At 41.9% G+C, this 17,165-nt stretch overlaps 1 protein-coding gene across 2 annotated transcripts in view; it reads right to left on the reverse strand.

Annotated features, from left to right (window-relative positions):
• Positions 1–7,765: 7,765 nt before the first annotated feature.
• Positions 7,766–17,165, reverse strand: part of NSUN3 (NOP2/Sun RNA methyltransferase 3) — a 28,566-nt gene continuing 19,166 nt past the window's right edge. Inside the window, exons 6-7 of one of the 2 annotated variants that reach the window (XM_084628579.1) lie at positions 9,628–9,716; positions 7,766–9,091 (exon numbers count right to left, since the gene is read on the reverse strand). In XM_084628579.1, coding sequence (XP_084484705.1) covers positions 8,892–9,091; positions 9,628–9,716 — 289 coding nt within the window. In that variant the 3' untranslated portion in view covers positions 7,766–8,891. Of the gene's footprint in view, positions 9,717–17,165 lie in introns of both variants that reach the window. The other variant, XM_084628580.1, reaches the window with a different exon arrangement.

Below are 17,165 nucleotides of genomic sequence, written 5' to 3' on the forward strand. Positions count from 1 at the left end.
CATTCAGAAAAGCTCATGCTTCCAGGTTTCAGCCGACACCTGCCGGGGTCAGGAAGGGACCCTCCCAAAGTAAGTATTTAGTGAGATTGTTTTTTTTTATCTCCTCCCTCTGAAGCATCAGCTGGAGATGGAACACTTGGTGGGATGGACCAGGACTGTGAGGTGCCATCGAGCATTCTCTCTCTCAGGTGCTTGGCTGGCTGGTTCTTGCTCACATGCTCAAGGTCTAACTGATTACCATACATGGAGTTCGGAAGGAATTTTCCCCAGGTCAGATTGGCAGTGACTCAGGATTTTTCCACCTTCCTCTGCAGCGTGTGCGTGCAGGTCACTTTCAGGATTACCTGGGTATATCTCAATTATTTCCCTGCTATGGCAGGCTCTTCAGGCACTGGTGCACCTCATTCTGTCCTATTCTCTGTCTGTGGCACACAATAGTCCAGTCTCCCATAGGCTTTAATATTTTGGTCTAATTTCAGTTGTTGGATTTAGTTTTCAAGTGCTGAGTGGTGGCCTGTGAGACACAGGAGGTCAGACTAGAAGACCTGGTGGTTCCTTCTGGCCTTAAACTCTATGACTCTAAAACTAACAGGAGAATAGAAGGGAAAGAGAATTCAGAGCTGTCACTAATTACAGAATACCTCGCTAAGAATCTAACAAAGAAAAGATACAACTTCATTTTTCAGCCAAAACTATGATGTTTTAACATTGCAATGGTAACTGTAGTTATGCTTGAAATAACCATTTTTGAGGGAAAAAGATTCCCCTGTTTTCCAGTTTGTTTACTTGGTGCAGCTGAGTGCACTCTGCGTACAGTCAGTTTTACTCTTGTCCCTGTAGAGTCACCTCGGTTCCCCTGTTTGCCTGGTCTTTCACAAGGCAACGGGGGGAGAGAAAACACATTTTAAAAAACAGGAATACGAAATTGTAAAACCACAAAAACTGGCAGAGGAATTCATGGGGGTGCAGGACTAAAAACTGCTCTTGAGTTATTTTTCAATAATAGCAAGTTGACTTTGTCCCTTTACATTCAGAGTAGTTATATATTATGTATTAAAGACACTGCTCATGAATTTGAGAGCTTTGTGAAATTGGTATATACAGCATGGCATAACACTGGGATCCTCTCTCCCTACACACCAGATATGACATCACTAATTCACATAACATTTCATAACACAGTGAATAAACCACTTCTCCAGATTGTCTGTAGTGCTCATTATGACTGCAATTATGTAACAAAACGCTGAACAGCATGCAGTTATTGCAGTTATTAATCATTCTGGTTTTGTTTCAATTACTTGCATTATAGCCTGCTGGATAGACTGCATTATGCCACAAACTGAATGTCAAAGCTAAATGACATGTCTGTGAACCTACTATTTTAAGGGCCTTTCATCATAATTTACCCTTTCAATTCATATTCTGATAATCGGGGGTGCGGGGGGAGATTAAAAGCTCGTGTCAATACAGTCGCTGACCTTTGCAGTAAACAGAAGACCGTTCTTACCAGTAAACAACTTGGCAAAAAAGAAACCTGTTTCGCCAGAGCTTGGAATAGTCCCTGCTTAAGATGATGGACTCTGCATACAAATCAGATCTTACAGAAAACCAGTGATTTCTGGACCTATTTGGAAATAAAAAAGTCAGGAGTGAAGAGACCTTGGAAAAGGACCTTTCAAACTAACCATTACTGAGCAGAATATTTTTCAAAGCAGTTTACTAAAAAAGATGTATGATTTTAAAGAAAGAAAGAACTAATCAACTACACAACTGGAAACACTTCCTCCCAGCCCCCCTCCCACAGTCTGTACCCAGTCACCCTACCCCACCCCTTGTTCCCACCAGGTAAATCCCTGCAAATCCATGGATATCTGCTTTATATCCACATCCAGAGATACCCGCGGATCATTTTTGCGGATCACAGATTGGATGAGGATCCATATTTTGTATCGAGAGCCCCACTAATTTGCAGATATTCGCGGGTATCCATGGATGTAAATTTTGTATCCGTGCAGGGCTCTACCCCCAGGCTATCTGTGCCAAGGTCCCAGAGCTGGTGTGCACCATAATGGGCTGGACCATGGAGTACATCTGGGAGCATGGATACAGGCACAAGGAGGATGGGTGTGCCCAGTCCCTCCCTCCCGCCCACTAGCCACCGGGAGAGGCATGCAAATAAGGCAATGTCCTAATTTACATAGGAGTGAATATGCATGAATCATTTGCATATTTACCCTCATGCCAGCCTTCCACTTCCTGCAGCTTCTCTCAGAGCAAGGGTTCAAACCCAGAAGTCGTGACTCCCAGCCCTGCCTCCTGCTCTAACCCACAAGACCCCATTCTTTCCCCAGAGCTGAGGATGGAACACAGCTGTCCTCTCAGCCCAGTGTTCAAACCACTAGACCATGCAGCCTCCATGTAACGCTCAACCAGTTGTGCAGTGTCACCCACAGCCAGCTGTATTGACATGATAGTTCAAAGACTCTTCCCCCCACACTGCTCCCTGCAGATCGCTTCCACTCCCCTTCCCCTCTGGGAAGGCCTGCTCTCCTATTTTAGTGCTCCCCCCTGGCAGACTATCACCTTCTTCTATGCTACAGGACTCCTCACTGCCTATCTCAGTGGGTTGGGGTCGGGGGTGTTCCCTGTCACCTCCACCTTCAACCGGACAGCGCTGGGTTTGCCTGGGGCACTGGCTCCCTCATTCACACTCACACGTCTGCAATACCTCTTCTTTTAGAGCACTCAGTAGTGTATGTAACAGATACTCAGGACATTGACTGACTAGCAGATAAGCCATGGACAAAACCAGCCCCTGCTAGGGTAATAGGGAGAAGACTTTCCCCAATGCTTCAAGCCCCACAATAGGCTACTCCACATTAGGAATGTGAGCAAAGTAAATTCACTCCAGTTTCTTTTGCTTCGCCTCTCCCATGCATTGGGACCTGTCTCCCCCACCCCTCTCCTGAATAAGACTCATCCCATCTCCATAGTCCCATGCTGCTGAGCATCCACTTGTTCCCAGTGCACCAACAGCATCCTGCTTCTTACACAAGGTTCCTTTGGGCTTGATGAGTTAAATGCACAAAAGAAGTTAGATGCCTAAGTGCCTAGTTTAGGTGCCTAAGTCCTGGTTTTGGCACCGTGATGTACAACCCTCCTACCCCCTCAACCCTGTAAGTGCCTAAACATACTTGGCACCTAAGTTTTTGCAGTAAAAGTTCCCTAGGTTTCTGCCTCTGGGCCTCGGCATTGCTGCCTCCCTCTAGGTGTCCATCTCCCACCTAAGCACCAGAATGATTCACCAACCAGGAGACAATAGGTGTTTGGCTGCTTAAGTAGCGTGCGGGGCCTAATCCAGTGAGCGAACTTAGAGGCTGCCTACCAAATCGGATCCCCTTTAAGGCAAGTTTACACAAAATGGCCAGAGGACCTCTTCCCTCACAAATTTTACAGCCCAGTGGTTACGGTACGCATCCAGGATGTGGGAGATCCCCAGTTAAAGTCTCCCTCTGCTTGAGGGGGAGAAGGGATCTGAACTGGGATCTGTCACCTCTCCGGTCAGTGTTCTTACCACTGGGATACAGAATATTGTGACATTGGGGGAGGGGGAGGAGGGGTCAGCCTCTCCTATTGAAGCTGTTGCACTCTGGATAAATACCCATTGGAGCAGGGGAACTGGATCCTGGATCTCCCACACTTGCTCACTCTCAGAGAGTCATTTAGGCCAGAGAGCGAGTGAATTGGCCAGTCCTCGCGGTGCCAAGCACCTGGGGATTAGCAAGTATTTAAAGGATTAACCCAAGTCTTGAATACTGAGGCTGATCTCTAGTATCCCACTTAGGTTCTAGCCGTCTGCCAGCTCCTTCTTCCATTATGAGAAAATGGAGGCTGTGCTCAGCCCTGTCTGTTTCAAAACCATAGCTGCTCTTTATTTTATTCACTCAAAGAAACTAAGATAGAAAAATGAGATGGGGTGGAGTAGCCATAAGCAGAATTGCTATATACCTGGCACGTGCTGGGCCTGTATAAATGGTTTGCAGACGGGAAATACACAGTGAGAGTGAGTTGAAAGGATTTCTCCTCCCCTCCATGCAGACTGCCATCTGAGAGGAACTGAACTGAATTTAACAGCTCCAAAATGGAAGTCCACAAAGGCAGCAAACACTTCACACCATGAGCGAGACAAGACCCCGCACACCCATGGGCTCACGTACACAGGGGCCGTAGCTGCCTCTGATCTTGCTCTTAGTGTTGTGCTCAGAGCCTCTTAATCCAAGAGCAGGTCTGAGCTTTAATATTGAGAGAGATCCAACTGAGAGAAATGAGTAGATGCAGCTTTTGCAGACAGTTGTCTTCACTCTTCCCATTGAGGAGGGTGGGCGAAATTCCTTGCCTGTCAATGAGATGGTTATGGGGACGTGAAATTCATTTATACATTGTGGATTCAAATCCCAGTAAATCACTAGTGATCCAAATCCGAAACCAGTTGATAGCTGGTTTGGATGTATGTGGGTGTGGTGGTTCCATTTCCTTGTAGACTGGTGCCCACATCACAGAAAACACCTTCACATTTCCCTCCCACTAACTCTAGAGAGTCTCTACAAAGAGGTCCAATGGTCAAGGAGACTGAACAGCAGTTTCTAGATGGTTGCCCTCAAGGCTAAGCTTAGAGGGTGTTGGCTTGGCAATGCAGGAGAAGTTTTTTTCTCTTAGTCTCCAATGGGGTGAGTTGATGTGCAGGAATGTGATTTCCCTCTAAAACGATAACTGAGAGCCCTGTGATTTAACACTTTCAAGGCATCTACAGTGCCACTGGGCGGGAACTGAACAGTATGCCTCGCATCATACTGCAATACTCCCATTCGCATCATGGCATCCCAGCTTACCTTCTTGGGGACCATGCTGGCACTGGAATGTTTTCCTTTATTGTGGTTTCCTCTATTTATTTTATTCCTCTCCCAAATCAGGGTGAAACTTGCCTTTTCCTATTCTCAGATGTTCCAGTAGGTTGCATTATAAGAATTGCACAGGTTTCTAGGTCTTGGAGTTCCAGTCCTTTTCTCTTCAAACTTCTCTTGCAAGACTTTCCCCATTGTATCCTTGGTCTTTTCCAGACCTTCTTGCAGTCCTCTTCCTCCTAGGCTTTCTTTGCTGGTGGTTCTTCTCTCATTCTTAACACATCTCCAGCCCACCTCAAATGTGGACTCCAACCTATCACGGAGAGTCCCAAGTTCATCTGCCCCTTAATTTCTTCCATATACATTGTGTACCCCCACTTGCCTGCCATTCTGCTTAGTCTATTTTCTACTACCTGTATCTTCTTTTCTTCCATCTCTGTCAGACACAATGTTTTTAAACCACAGAGCCTGCAGACACAAACACAAGCAGTGTACACTATTCCTTTCAGTCTGTTACTTAATGGCCAGTCTCACAGTACTCCCGCCGCCTTTTTCATGTCTGCCCATGCACGCTGGGTTCTACTTTTCAATGTTTCAGATCTCCCTCCAGTGGCACTAAGTGTATATCACAAATTCATTCTTCTGCGTCAGCTTCTCTGTTGGAACAACTCAGGTCAAACAACTCTTCTTCCATATTCCCGACTTCTATAACTTTTTTTTGTATCTAACTTCAATCCATGGTCTTCAAACACAGATGCCCACTGATACCATATTTACCAAATTCTTCTTTGCTGTCAGCCAAAAGTGCCAGATCAACTGCATACATTCACTTTCTCTGTCTCCCCACAGGCATGATTCTTCTACTACTAACTTCATAACTACTATGAAGAGAGACGGACTCAGCACCCTGCCTTGTCTCAATCCCACTGTCATCTGAAAACTCTCCAAAATTCCGTGTTTTGTTATCACCTTAGTTTAACAGGTGTCCTCTAATCAGTCTTTCTTAAAGTGTTATCAGTTCTTACTGAATGTTTGTAATGCTTGCATAATCCACTACCATAGAGGTACTTACAGCACTTGTCTGTGGGGGTGAAATGACATGTAGCGTGCAGGGAAGACAGGCGGTATGTTACTGAAGAACATAGGGACTTGGGATTTTGTTGGGGGTGGAGGCAATGATGTGTTTGATCACTGACTCTTCTTGTTCCGTGCTTGTTTGCTGTCTTGCTGGAGGTCATTCTTGTAGACTGTGCTGACTAGTAATTGGCACTAGCGTGCTGGAGATCTGTGCTCAATGCATCCTATGCATGCCTGTCTAGTGCGAAGACATTTTCACGCTCACATTACCTGCTCTTGATTCCACAATGTGCCAAGAATGTGCTGATACAAGACTTGATAACGGTAATATAATTAATGCAAATCAACATGGATTTATGGAAAATAGATCTTGACAAACTAACTTGTAATATCATAAAAAAGGTTATCCAGTTTGGTTGATAAAGGTAATAGGGTTGATGCAATATACTTAGACTTCGGTAAGGTGTTTGACTTGGTACCTCATGACATTCTGATTAAAAAACGAGAGAGAGATGTAAAATTAACATGGCACACATTAAATGGATTTAAAATTGGCTAATGGATAGATCTCAAAATGGGAATTGTCATTGAGCAGATGTATTTCCAGTGGGATCTGTTCTTTTCCCTACACTATTTCACATATTTATTGATCTTTTCCCCCAAACTATTTAACATATTTATTCATGACCTGGAAGTAAACATAAAATTATCACTGATAAAGTTTGCAGATGACACAAAACCTGGGGGGATGGTAAATAATGAAGAGCACAGCTGACTGATTCAGAGTGATCTGGATCGCTTTGTAAGCTGGGCGCAAGCAAACCATATGCATTTGACTATGGCTAAATGTAATTGTATACATCTAGGAACAAAGACTGCAGGCCATACTTACTGCATGGGGGACTCTATCCTGGCAAGCTGTGACTCTGAAAAAGATTTGGGAAGTGTGGTAGATAATCAAATGATCATGAACTCCCAATGTGACATTGTGGCCAAAACAGCTAATGTGATCCTTGGATGCATAAATTCTCGAGCAAGGGCAGAGAGGTTATTTTACCTCTTATATTTGGTGTGACAGCTGCTGGAATACTGTGTCCAGTTCTGGTGCCCAGAAGGTTATTGATAAAATTGGATAGAGTTCAGGAAGATCCATGAGAATAATTAAAGGATTAGAAAACATGCCTTATAGTAATAGACTCAAGCAGCTCAACCTAAAGGTTAAAGGGTGATTTGATTAGAGTCTGGAAGTATCTACCTGGGAAACAAATATTTAATAATGGGCTCTCCAATCTAGCAGAGAAAGGTATCAAATGATCCAATGGCTGGAAGTTGAAGGTAGCCAAATTCAGACTGGAAATAAGCTGCACATTTTTAACAGAGAGTAATTAGTCATTGGAAAAATTTACCAAGGGTCATTGTGGAGTCTCCATCACTGTCAAGGTTCCTTCCCCACTCTGAACGCTAGGGTACAGATGCGGGGACTTGCATGAAAACCTCCTAAGCTTACTTTTACCAGCTTAGGTTAAAACTTCCCCAAGGTACAAATTAATTTTACCCTTTGCCCTTGGATTTCCACTGCCACCACCAAACTTTATCTGGGTTCCTGAAAAAAAAAACGGAGTTTGGACACGTCTTTCCCCCCAAAATCCTCCCAACCCTTGCACCCCACTTCCTGGGGAAGGTTTGATAAAAATCCTCACCAATTTGCATAGGTGTCCATGGACCCAAACCCTTGGATCTTAAGAACAATGAAAAAGCATTCAGTTTTCTTACAAGACGACTTTTAATAGAAGTAAAGGAATCACCTCTGTAAAATCAGGATGGTAGATACCTTACAGGGTAATTAGATTCAAAACACAGAGAATCCCTCTAGGCAAAACCTTAAGTTACAAAAAAGACACACAGATAGGAATATTCATTCTATTCAGCACAGCAATTTTCTCAGCCATTTAAAGAAATCATAATCTAACACATACCTAGCTAGATTACTTACTAAGTTCTAAGACTCCAATTCCTGTTCTGTCTCCGGCAAAAGCATCACACAGACAGACCCAAACACTTTGTTTTTCTCCCTCCTCCCAGCTTTTGAAAGTATCTCGTCTCCTCATTGGTCATTTTGGTCAGGTGCCAGCAAGGTTACCTTTAGCTTCTTAACCCTTTACAGGTGAGAGGATTTTTCCTCTGGCCAGGAGGGATTTTAAAGGTGTTTACCCTTCCCTTTATATTTATGACAATCACTGACCAATTTTAAATCAGGATTGGATGCTGTTCAAAAAGTTATGCTCTAGGAATTATCTTGGGGAAGTTCTATGGCCTGCGTTATACAGGAGGTCAGACTTGATGAGCACAATGGCCCCTTCTGGCCTTGGAATCTATGAATAAGCATCTACTGGACCAGGGTCTCTCATCCTGTCCTATGGAGTGTAACATGTGACACCCTCATCTGCTTCCTTCATGCCCCAAGAGATCCAGTTTACCCTTGTTTACTCTCCATCATATTCTAGTGCAAGAAAACACTGGGGATAATTTTTCCTTTCTTCAGGGTTCTCTGACCCCTGAAACAGTTATTCATAAGCAAAAGGTTAAAGTTTCCTTTATAGAAAACAATATAAAATGTGTGCATTGTACTTCGACTGCTTCCCTGATGTACAAAATGTCTCTGTAGACTAAATCCTTACATTGTATATCTGTCTTCCTGTCAACAAATTTTCATTATGAAAGTATTCTAGGATTTTTTTTCTTTTTTTTAACAAAACAACTTGTGTTTCTTTTTTCATTAGCAGGAATGCAAGAGCATCAGGTTTGACATACTGACTCCCTGGGACCACTTCAAAGCCAGCAGAGGTGAAAGAACTCTGCATCCTCTTGTGAAAGAGTAGTTAAGTTCTGTGCAGGTTTATTTTGTGCAGGTCAGTCACATGAGACCATGGCGAAGGTCCTGTCCACCTCAGGCAGGCACCGAAGATCCTCAGGCATTACTTTGTGAGGATAGGGAATGTTGTGTCTGATGGCCTCTAGCCAAAATTTCCTCTCTTCTTCACCGTACAGCAAGGTCTGTGCGAGTTGGCTGCTGCCCTTCACCCCAAAAGCAGATGCATTTCTGCCATGTCGTTATATAGAAGGTTAAGTCCTTTTGGAATATTCAAGATGAAACAATATATAAATAAGATATTATGGAAGCTTCATGATCTGGAATACATTTGCCTCTGTAGACTTATACGTTAATGGGCTCCACATGGGTCCAGATGCCAGAGGTTTGTGCAAGCAGATATAACTGCAGGCTTGGGCCATACTGGATATTGTCCTAGTCACAAATTAAACCTCAAATTTAATGATCGTTTGACAGCGTCTGGTATACCAGTTCACAACTCTAAATCCAGGCTACTTGGACAAATATTTGGCACAGATGCATGAGTACAGTGTATTAAAAATAAATAAGAATTTGTCAATATGGCTTACAAATGCCACCTAGACTACGTTTTTTTTAATTTAGCTACATACATAGGCCCCCATGCTTTCCCCCTTGCTGGAAGTACTAAAAGTTCATGTGGCTGGACACCAGCAACCAGAGTGAACTCATCGGAAATGACATTGGCCAGTTCACTTATATCTACAGGCAGAACATTACTGCAGGAGTTTAGGATATGACTGATTACATCACTGTTTTCTGCCTTCGAGAGAGTGCACGTAGAATAGACCACAGATCCTCCAGGACACAAGGCTTTAATGGCAGACCTGTAAGTAACCAAAAAAACCCAAATTTAGATCTCTCAGAGTTATTAAACATAACCAAATGGGGGAGGAGGGGACCACCAAAAAAACCCCCAAAAACACCACACCTACAGGAAATAAACCTTCATCAAATTGTCATAACTGAGCATTTCATTGATAATCAGATAATTACCTGTGTTATGTTCTGCTCTCTCATTTAAGTGTGTATTTTCAAAGTACCCTATGATATTCTTAAAGGCATATAATAATTTACAAGTAGCATTTTAATATATGATTCCAAGCGTACTTCAGAATGATCATCTTACCAACGCTTAACCAGTACTCTTTGGACCTGATTTTCTAATGGGCATGCACAACTGCAAGTGTTGTGATTGTGCATACAAACTGGGTGACAGAACATACAAATGGCCAGCTAAATACCTAGCTGGCCATTTGCACATGCAGACACCAAAATGAACATGTAACTGGAGTAACAGCACAGAATTATTAGGCTTGCAGTTTGGCATGCATTTCTGCAAATCAGACTTCCTGCTTTACTTGAAAGGTACCCTACTACTGTATCATCTTACAATCTCCCTATGATGGGTCAATAACTCTGTTTAGTAACATATTTTGGGGCTGATCCAGAAGCTTTTCCATGTATTTAACAGCTGCAGGATTGGGTCCTTAATCAGCAAATGCTTTGTCTAATCAAATGTCTCTAATTGCATGAAAGCTAAACGTTAAAATGCACAATCGCTCTGTTGACAAAAATAAAACCATAGCAATTACATACAATCTCAATGTTACAAATGACATCTGTTATTTTTCTTCAACCTCCAAACACAAGAAAAAGAAACAGGGACCCTGTTTGCTTTCAATTAAAGCAGACATCTTATTAAGGGGGAGGAAAATACAACACAATAATTTCTTAAAACGCTGAAAGGAGATCTGTGAGGCACATTCAACTACCACAGAGTAAATGTTATGGGAGCAAGGGGAAAAAAGCCATGCTACAATACAACCTATTTTTTCCAATCCTGTAGCATTCTTCATACCTAGCATCCTTAAATGTTTAAGAGAGTGACTTTTGTTGGTAAAGCTGTTGTCCTACAACCATCTCTCTTCTAGCAATTTTCACCCGAAAGGATCCTAAGAATGATTTAGAAACGGATATGTAAACAGATCACTTCAGTCACTACTGGAATATGGCCACCTCTGGGTGAAAAGTGCCCACTTCAGTAGTTGGCAATACTAAACGCAAGTTTACTGAAGCATACCCTTCTCATTTGAAAAGGCAGCTGAATGCAATTACTCAACGTGGAACAAATCAACGTGGAACAAAGTCCTCAACATTTCCAGAGGGCTATGCAAATATTAATGCATTTGAGTGGTCAGGACGCAGTTTTATAGCTCCTCTGGAAGACTGCACCTGCAGAGACAGCACTTTCTAGGACCACGCTGGCCTACTGACTCAGTCGTGATCCAGTAGGAAGAACGCTGCCGCCGCCGCCGCCGCCACCACCTAATCCTGTGTAACACCATGGAGTTCCTTCCAGAGATCTTCTGCAAAACAGGCTTAACCAGACCGTGCTTCACTTTTGAGATCTGATGGGATAGGTCATATTAGAATATATATTTAATCCGCAGAAGATATTTTGAAAAAGTGGGAGTAAGCGATGTATGATGTCTCTAAGAAACAGTTATAACAACGTGGGGAAAAAGGGTTTCAACCATTTCTCTTTTAAAATACTGCTCTTGTAGTGTCATGGAAGAATAGAGTCATATTTTTGGTTTCCTGGCTTTTCATACAAAACATAATGATATTTATATCCTAGGAGCATACTTAAAACATTATTCAGCTAGATGCTTTGTTTGAAGAGGAAGTTAAAATGAGAGGTATAATTTCACTCTAGACCAATGGGGGGAGCTGTTCAGGGCAGCTCCTACTTGGCAGAAAAGTAATGCCACTTCGGAATGAGAACAGGTGGAGAAAGGAAACCGGACCTTGAAGAAAAGAACGGGCTTTCAACTTGATTGGGGGAGTTTCCCCCTTTATTGGTGAAACCTCAGTAAAGAGAAGCCCAATCCAAACCGGGTTCAGGATAAGTCAAGGGTTAGAGGAGCTCTGCAAGGAAAGGAAAGCCCTGCTCAAGGAAGCGAAGGAGGCACCAGAGAGAGCAACTCTTTCAGTGATTGTTATTACAGTAAAGTTCTGTTCAGCTTCCCAAGTGAGTGGGTGTTGCTGAGTATTCCTGCCAATCCTCCTTTCTGTTCAGAGTGCAATATTCACTCCCTTCCTCCCACAAATCCTATTTAGATTTGTTGCCAGAACAAACACATGGCTTCCTGTAGTTTAATCTAATGCAGTGCTAGCAAACCTGCCATTTCTGCACATCATTCTTAGCAGGAAAATAGGGACGTGAAGCGCCCGTGCTGGCGCCAAACACATTGCGACTTCTCTGTCCTTTCTCTCTCACCCCACCCATTTGCCTCTTCACCCTCCTCTTCTCTCTGCATCTGTCTCCATTCTCTCACCATCCTATTGTCTGTAAAAGAAATGGGGCAATGTTTAGGCCAGCCAAGCCACCAGAGTGCACCTGGACGAGTGGAGCACAGCTCACTGGAAAGCAGGGCAGGTAGCCAGCAACACACATTTGACTCCACAAATAAGCACGTTGAGGGGAGTGCTGTAAATTAAGTAATATTCTTTCCTGCTTAAGGACAAGTTAGACCAGGTGCTTTAGTGCCTCTGTTGGCTGCCTGTTCTGCTTTGTTTTCATTCTAGCATTTGCAATTTATCTTTCTGAAAGGAGTTAGTTAAGGCTCAGTTGGTAGGACTGTCTTCTAATCCAAAAGACTTTGTGGTAAAGTCTCTCCTCAGAATTCAGGCTAATGTCTGACACTACAGCACAGTATTTTGAGAGGAGGTAGCACTGCTCACAGAGAACTCAGTCACTAAAAATCAAGTCCTGTCAGATGCTCAGTGCCCTCATCTACTGATACAATCAATGGCTGATCAAAAATAAAAATAAAAAAAGATAAGGCAGCGAAGGCACTTGTCACCTGTCATGAGGTGCTCTGCACCTTTAAGAAACGGGCTCCAAATCTACAGACGTAATAGCATAGTTCACTTATACATCTACTACTTATTTCTAAAAATGTATGATTAAAATGGAAGCAATGTCTGGAGGGCCCTAAAAATACTTTGGTGAAAATGAAATTAAAGTACATTGCTTTAAAACAATCAGACTGCGATCATATTTGCTCCCAGCAATGCAGTTTCCTTTAATTATATTTCTTAAAACATCATAAGTCAACCTTTAGTAAAAACTTAACTATTAAAATATAAAACTAGTTACACTAATTGTGTTTTCAAAAATTTAAATCCAAGTTCATGTATTCACCATACCAGATTAAAAGTAGTATAAATTTGCACATAATTGAAATGGCTTGGAATTGAAGCTTTACTTCTTTATATTGAAGCCCTAGTTCAGTACAGGAGCAACTGCTACTTTAAGCCTTATTTTGACCTAAACTTTAAAGTAATCCAATATACATTCCTGTAAGACTATTTGTTTAAAAAGTCGTAAGACAGACACCTGTGACTGCTTATTAACAAGGACGGGCAATTGTTAACAGGAGACTCTGTAGTACTTTTGTTGCACGTAATATCCCCATTTTTGTTCTATAGACAAGAGAAACTGTTAATAGCACTAACATTTAAATGCCTACTAACAAATCACTGCTATCAAAAGATGACCTGCACAGCAGCCTGCAAAGGCAGCTTCCTAGTTTGCCAAGTAGGTGCCTAAAATAATTACACTACTTCGGAAGAGCCAGCTTTTTGGGGCTTCAGAGGCTAACAAGCCGTTGAGCATGGAAATGTACCTATATTTAGGATACTAAAGAAAGTAGCATGGTAAGTTGCTGAGGCTCAATTTTATCCTTTAACACGCTTCATTCACAATTTCCAGGCCTACTCAGAGATATCCTCTTCCAGGTAGCTACCACTTTCAGGTGAATAATGCACATCTGTAGGTGTATAGGAAGAGAAGCTGCAAAAGATGCCATTAGGTTTTATAACAGGAGGAGAACAAGCCGAGAAGGAAGGGAAGAGAGGCACTGAGGAAGAAAATAAAATGTTTAGAGGCAAAAATAAATCCTTCCCTGGGTGTCATATGTTACTTTACAAGATATCGGAATAGTACAATTTATGGGACCCACTGTGATATCAAATACTCACAACCATTTAATCATGTTTTCAATCACTAAAGGACTGGGACATGGCAAATTAGATTTGAGGGAGACTGGCAGATATGTCTGTGGAAGTTTGTGTGATGCTTGCCCACACTATGCATGGCTTAAATAGTGATATCAACATTGCTGGATAAATAAATTACAATATTTCCAAGACAGACATATGTAATAGTCAGGGCATAGCTGTATACCATTTTTCAGATGGATGTTTAGCAAACCCAGGTACAACTCTCATGCAATTAAGAGGAGTGTAAATTCCTCTATGGTAGAAATTATGCATTTACAAAGAATTCATTGTCACTCATTTTTTACTGAATATCTCTTTCGAGACAGATTTACTAACATGCATATTGAATTACAGCAGCCAGAGGTGGAAAAGACCTATTAAGGTCATCTAATCTGACCCCCTGCCAGTGCAGGGTTGATGGATGTGATTTTGAAAAACTACATCATATTCTAACACATACTTAATGTTTTCTTTGGTCGAAGTCTCAAGATTCACATTAAATGTAACAGGAGAGGAAACTGACACTTAAAAATTAAATTAGAAATAAAGAAAAACAGAGCAATAAGATTACTTCAGTATCTCAAAAAATAAAAAGATCTGTTGTAGAGACATGCGTTCAATGACTCTAATACTTAAATGTCACAAAAACTTTGGCGTTATCTAATGCCAAAAGGTGGGCATTTCACACTAAAAGTAAATTAAACAATGTGATAGGCTGCCATTTTATCCCTTTTTTTAAAAAATGGCATTACAAACCCAGCCTTTTATAAAACAGACATATAAGTGGATATCAAAACAATATAATATTTCGTATTACCAATCCCACGTCCCCAGATGGCTCTTTCTGTGCATGATTATATGTTCTACATCTTTTTGGAAGGGTCAGTATTAATATCACTAATTTAACCATTTTCAGTGTTAAAAGAAAGATTATATGGGTTTCAGGGCAAGTCACAAAAAATGTAACATTTCAACAGTGCCATCTTTTGGTCACTAAGCAGAAAATTGATTTTTCTGGTTTTGATCAGGAAAAAAAAAAGCAAGGAATCGCTTCTAAACCATTCATGCAGCAAAGAATCTGAAGTCACATTTAATTCATCCACACCCCTTCTCATTTGAGATAATCAGACCATGCATTCCCTTCCCCCATTTCTTTAAAAATCAAACTGAGCCCAGTCCTCCCCAGAGTCATGTCAGTTATATCCCATAGTTTTTCCAAAATCAAGCTGTCAAGGCCAGGGAAATTCCGTGTGTCTACAATACCTAATTCACAATATATTGTGATGACAGCAAGGCATGGGGATGGCGTGACATCAGTACAAGTATTCTCTCTGTGTCCCAAACATGATGCTTTCCTCTCTCCTCATTACAGTGAGCTTTGCTGCCATATAGAGACAATGCTGTTCCAAACAATAATTAAGATAAAAAAAGAAGTTATATCAAGTAATTTTTTTTAAAAAGGAAAATCTCACCTGTTTTGTTTTCCCCAGCAGCCTGAACACTTTGAAAGACAACAGGCCCCTATTATTCTGAGGCAAGCCTGGAGATGATCCTCTTGCTAACAGAGAGCTACTGTATGTCATTTATAACACCAGAAATACAGAAGCCCTGTAATAGAGGCCGACTACCTGTTTCCTTCTTGCTCGCATGCCGGTTTAACCATCAGAATTGTAACAATCAGCTGTGTAACATTCAGATATTTTATTTCCATATTAAATGTCACACCTGGTTTGCAAGTTCCCACTCTGGGTTTCCATGCTGCCATCATTACAAGTGGCAGTGCTATTTTTAGCAAGACAGCCCCTACCAGCAAGAGGCATTCCACATATGCCGCAGTCACAAAACTTAAATACTCTAGTCATGTAATCGTAATGGAAATGGCTTCTTCTCTTGCAAACTTTCAAATGCCTGAGCTGAATGAATGTTCTTTTTTATGCCAACAACTTAGTTCCCTAATTAAAAAACACCATGTTCGTTTACAGCCCAAGCAGCACTTCCTCAACAAGGGAAGGGAGAACAAAAGACTCACAAAATCTCCTAGGGACTTCATCCTGCAGCCCTAATTATTCCAGGCAGCACTACAGGTGGGATATTAAAAAGCCCCAAAGGGAGTTAGAGCTGGTCAGGAATTTTCTGACAAACAGATTTTCCTCAGAAAATGCCAATGTGTCAAACACAAAATGTTCAGTTTCAACAAAATTCCAATGAAACACATGCAGGGCTCTGTCACAAACTTGTCTGATTTCCTGCCAGCTTGCTCGGGGACCCTGGGCTTCCAGGGTCCACAGCTCTAAAGGAAATGGGTGACATGATGCATTACTGCAATAAGACACTCATATTTATGCTTCTAAGTCACATAGGGGCTTTTGAAAATCCCTCTCTATAATGATCAATGTCAGGATTTTCTATAAGAAAAATTCATATGTATCCACTTAGCTATGCAGTCAGTTTTCAAGTACAGTGAAACTTACAGTTTATAAGGATAAACTAGATTTTTCAGTCTTTTCATACTGAAAAACAAAGACGCTAACCTTCCATTCTTTTCTCTTTTTCTACTAAACTTAGGACAAGTGAAAAGCAGCAAACTGACACCCCAGGAGACTGAAAACTCCACGGTACAATCCTGCCCACGTGCTCTATCCATGCACTGAAACACCACCGCTGACACCCATGGGTATATCAACACAGCAATTAAAACCCCGCGGCTGGCACGTGCCGGCTGACTCAGGCTCCTGGGGCTCAAGCTCAGGGGCTGTTTAACTGTGGTGTAGATATTCAGACTTGAGCTGGAGCCCAGGCTCTAGAACCCCGCAAGGTGGGAGGGTTCCCAAGCTTTTAATTGCTGTGTAGATGTACCCCATACATTTTGTTCACCCTCCAGATGCGTTCAGTTCTTGGCCTCTCTGCTGAGACTAACAGTAGTGCCAAATTAATGCCAATTATGATATTTTTGTGACAAACACACACTTGTTCATTAGGAAATTAACCAATTCCTATTTAAACACATCACTGAACGGCCTTTAGACAGTAATACAGTAGCTTTGATGTCACTCCTGACTTCAGCTGGACTTGAATGGAAGGGCTAAAGGTGAAGAGCCCTGTATCCAACTGCTACTCTCTTGAGCTACTCAAACGACTGAGATACAGACCTTGTGAAATATATTTATTTTCTGGAGTAAATTCACTGCTGTTAATTGTCACTTATA

This window comes from Lepidochelys olivacea (assembly GCF_965140295.1).
Source record: "Lepidochelys olivacea isolate rLepOli2 genome assembly, chromosome: 1".
In the NCBI taxonomy this organism is placed as follows: Eukaryota; Metazoa; Chordata; order Testudines; family Cheloniidae; genus Lepidochelys; species Lepidochelys olivacea.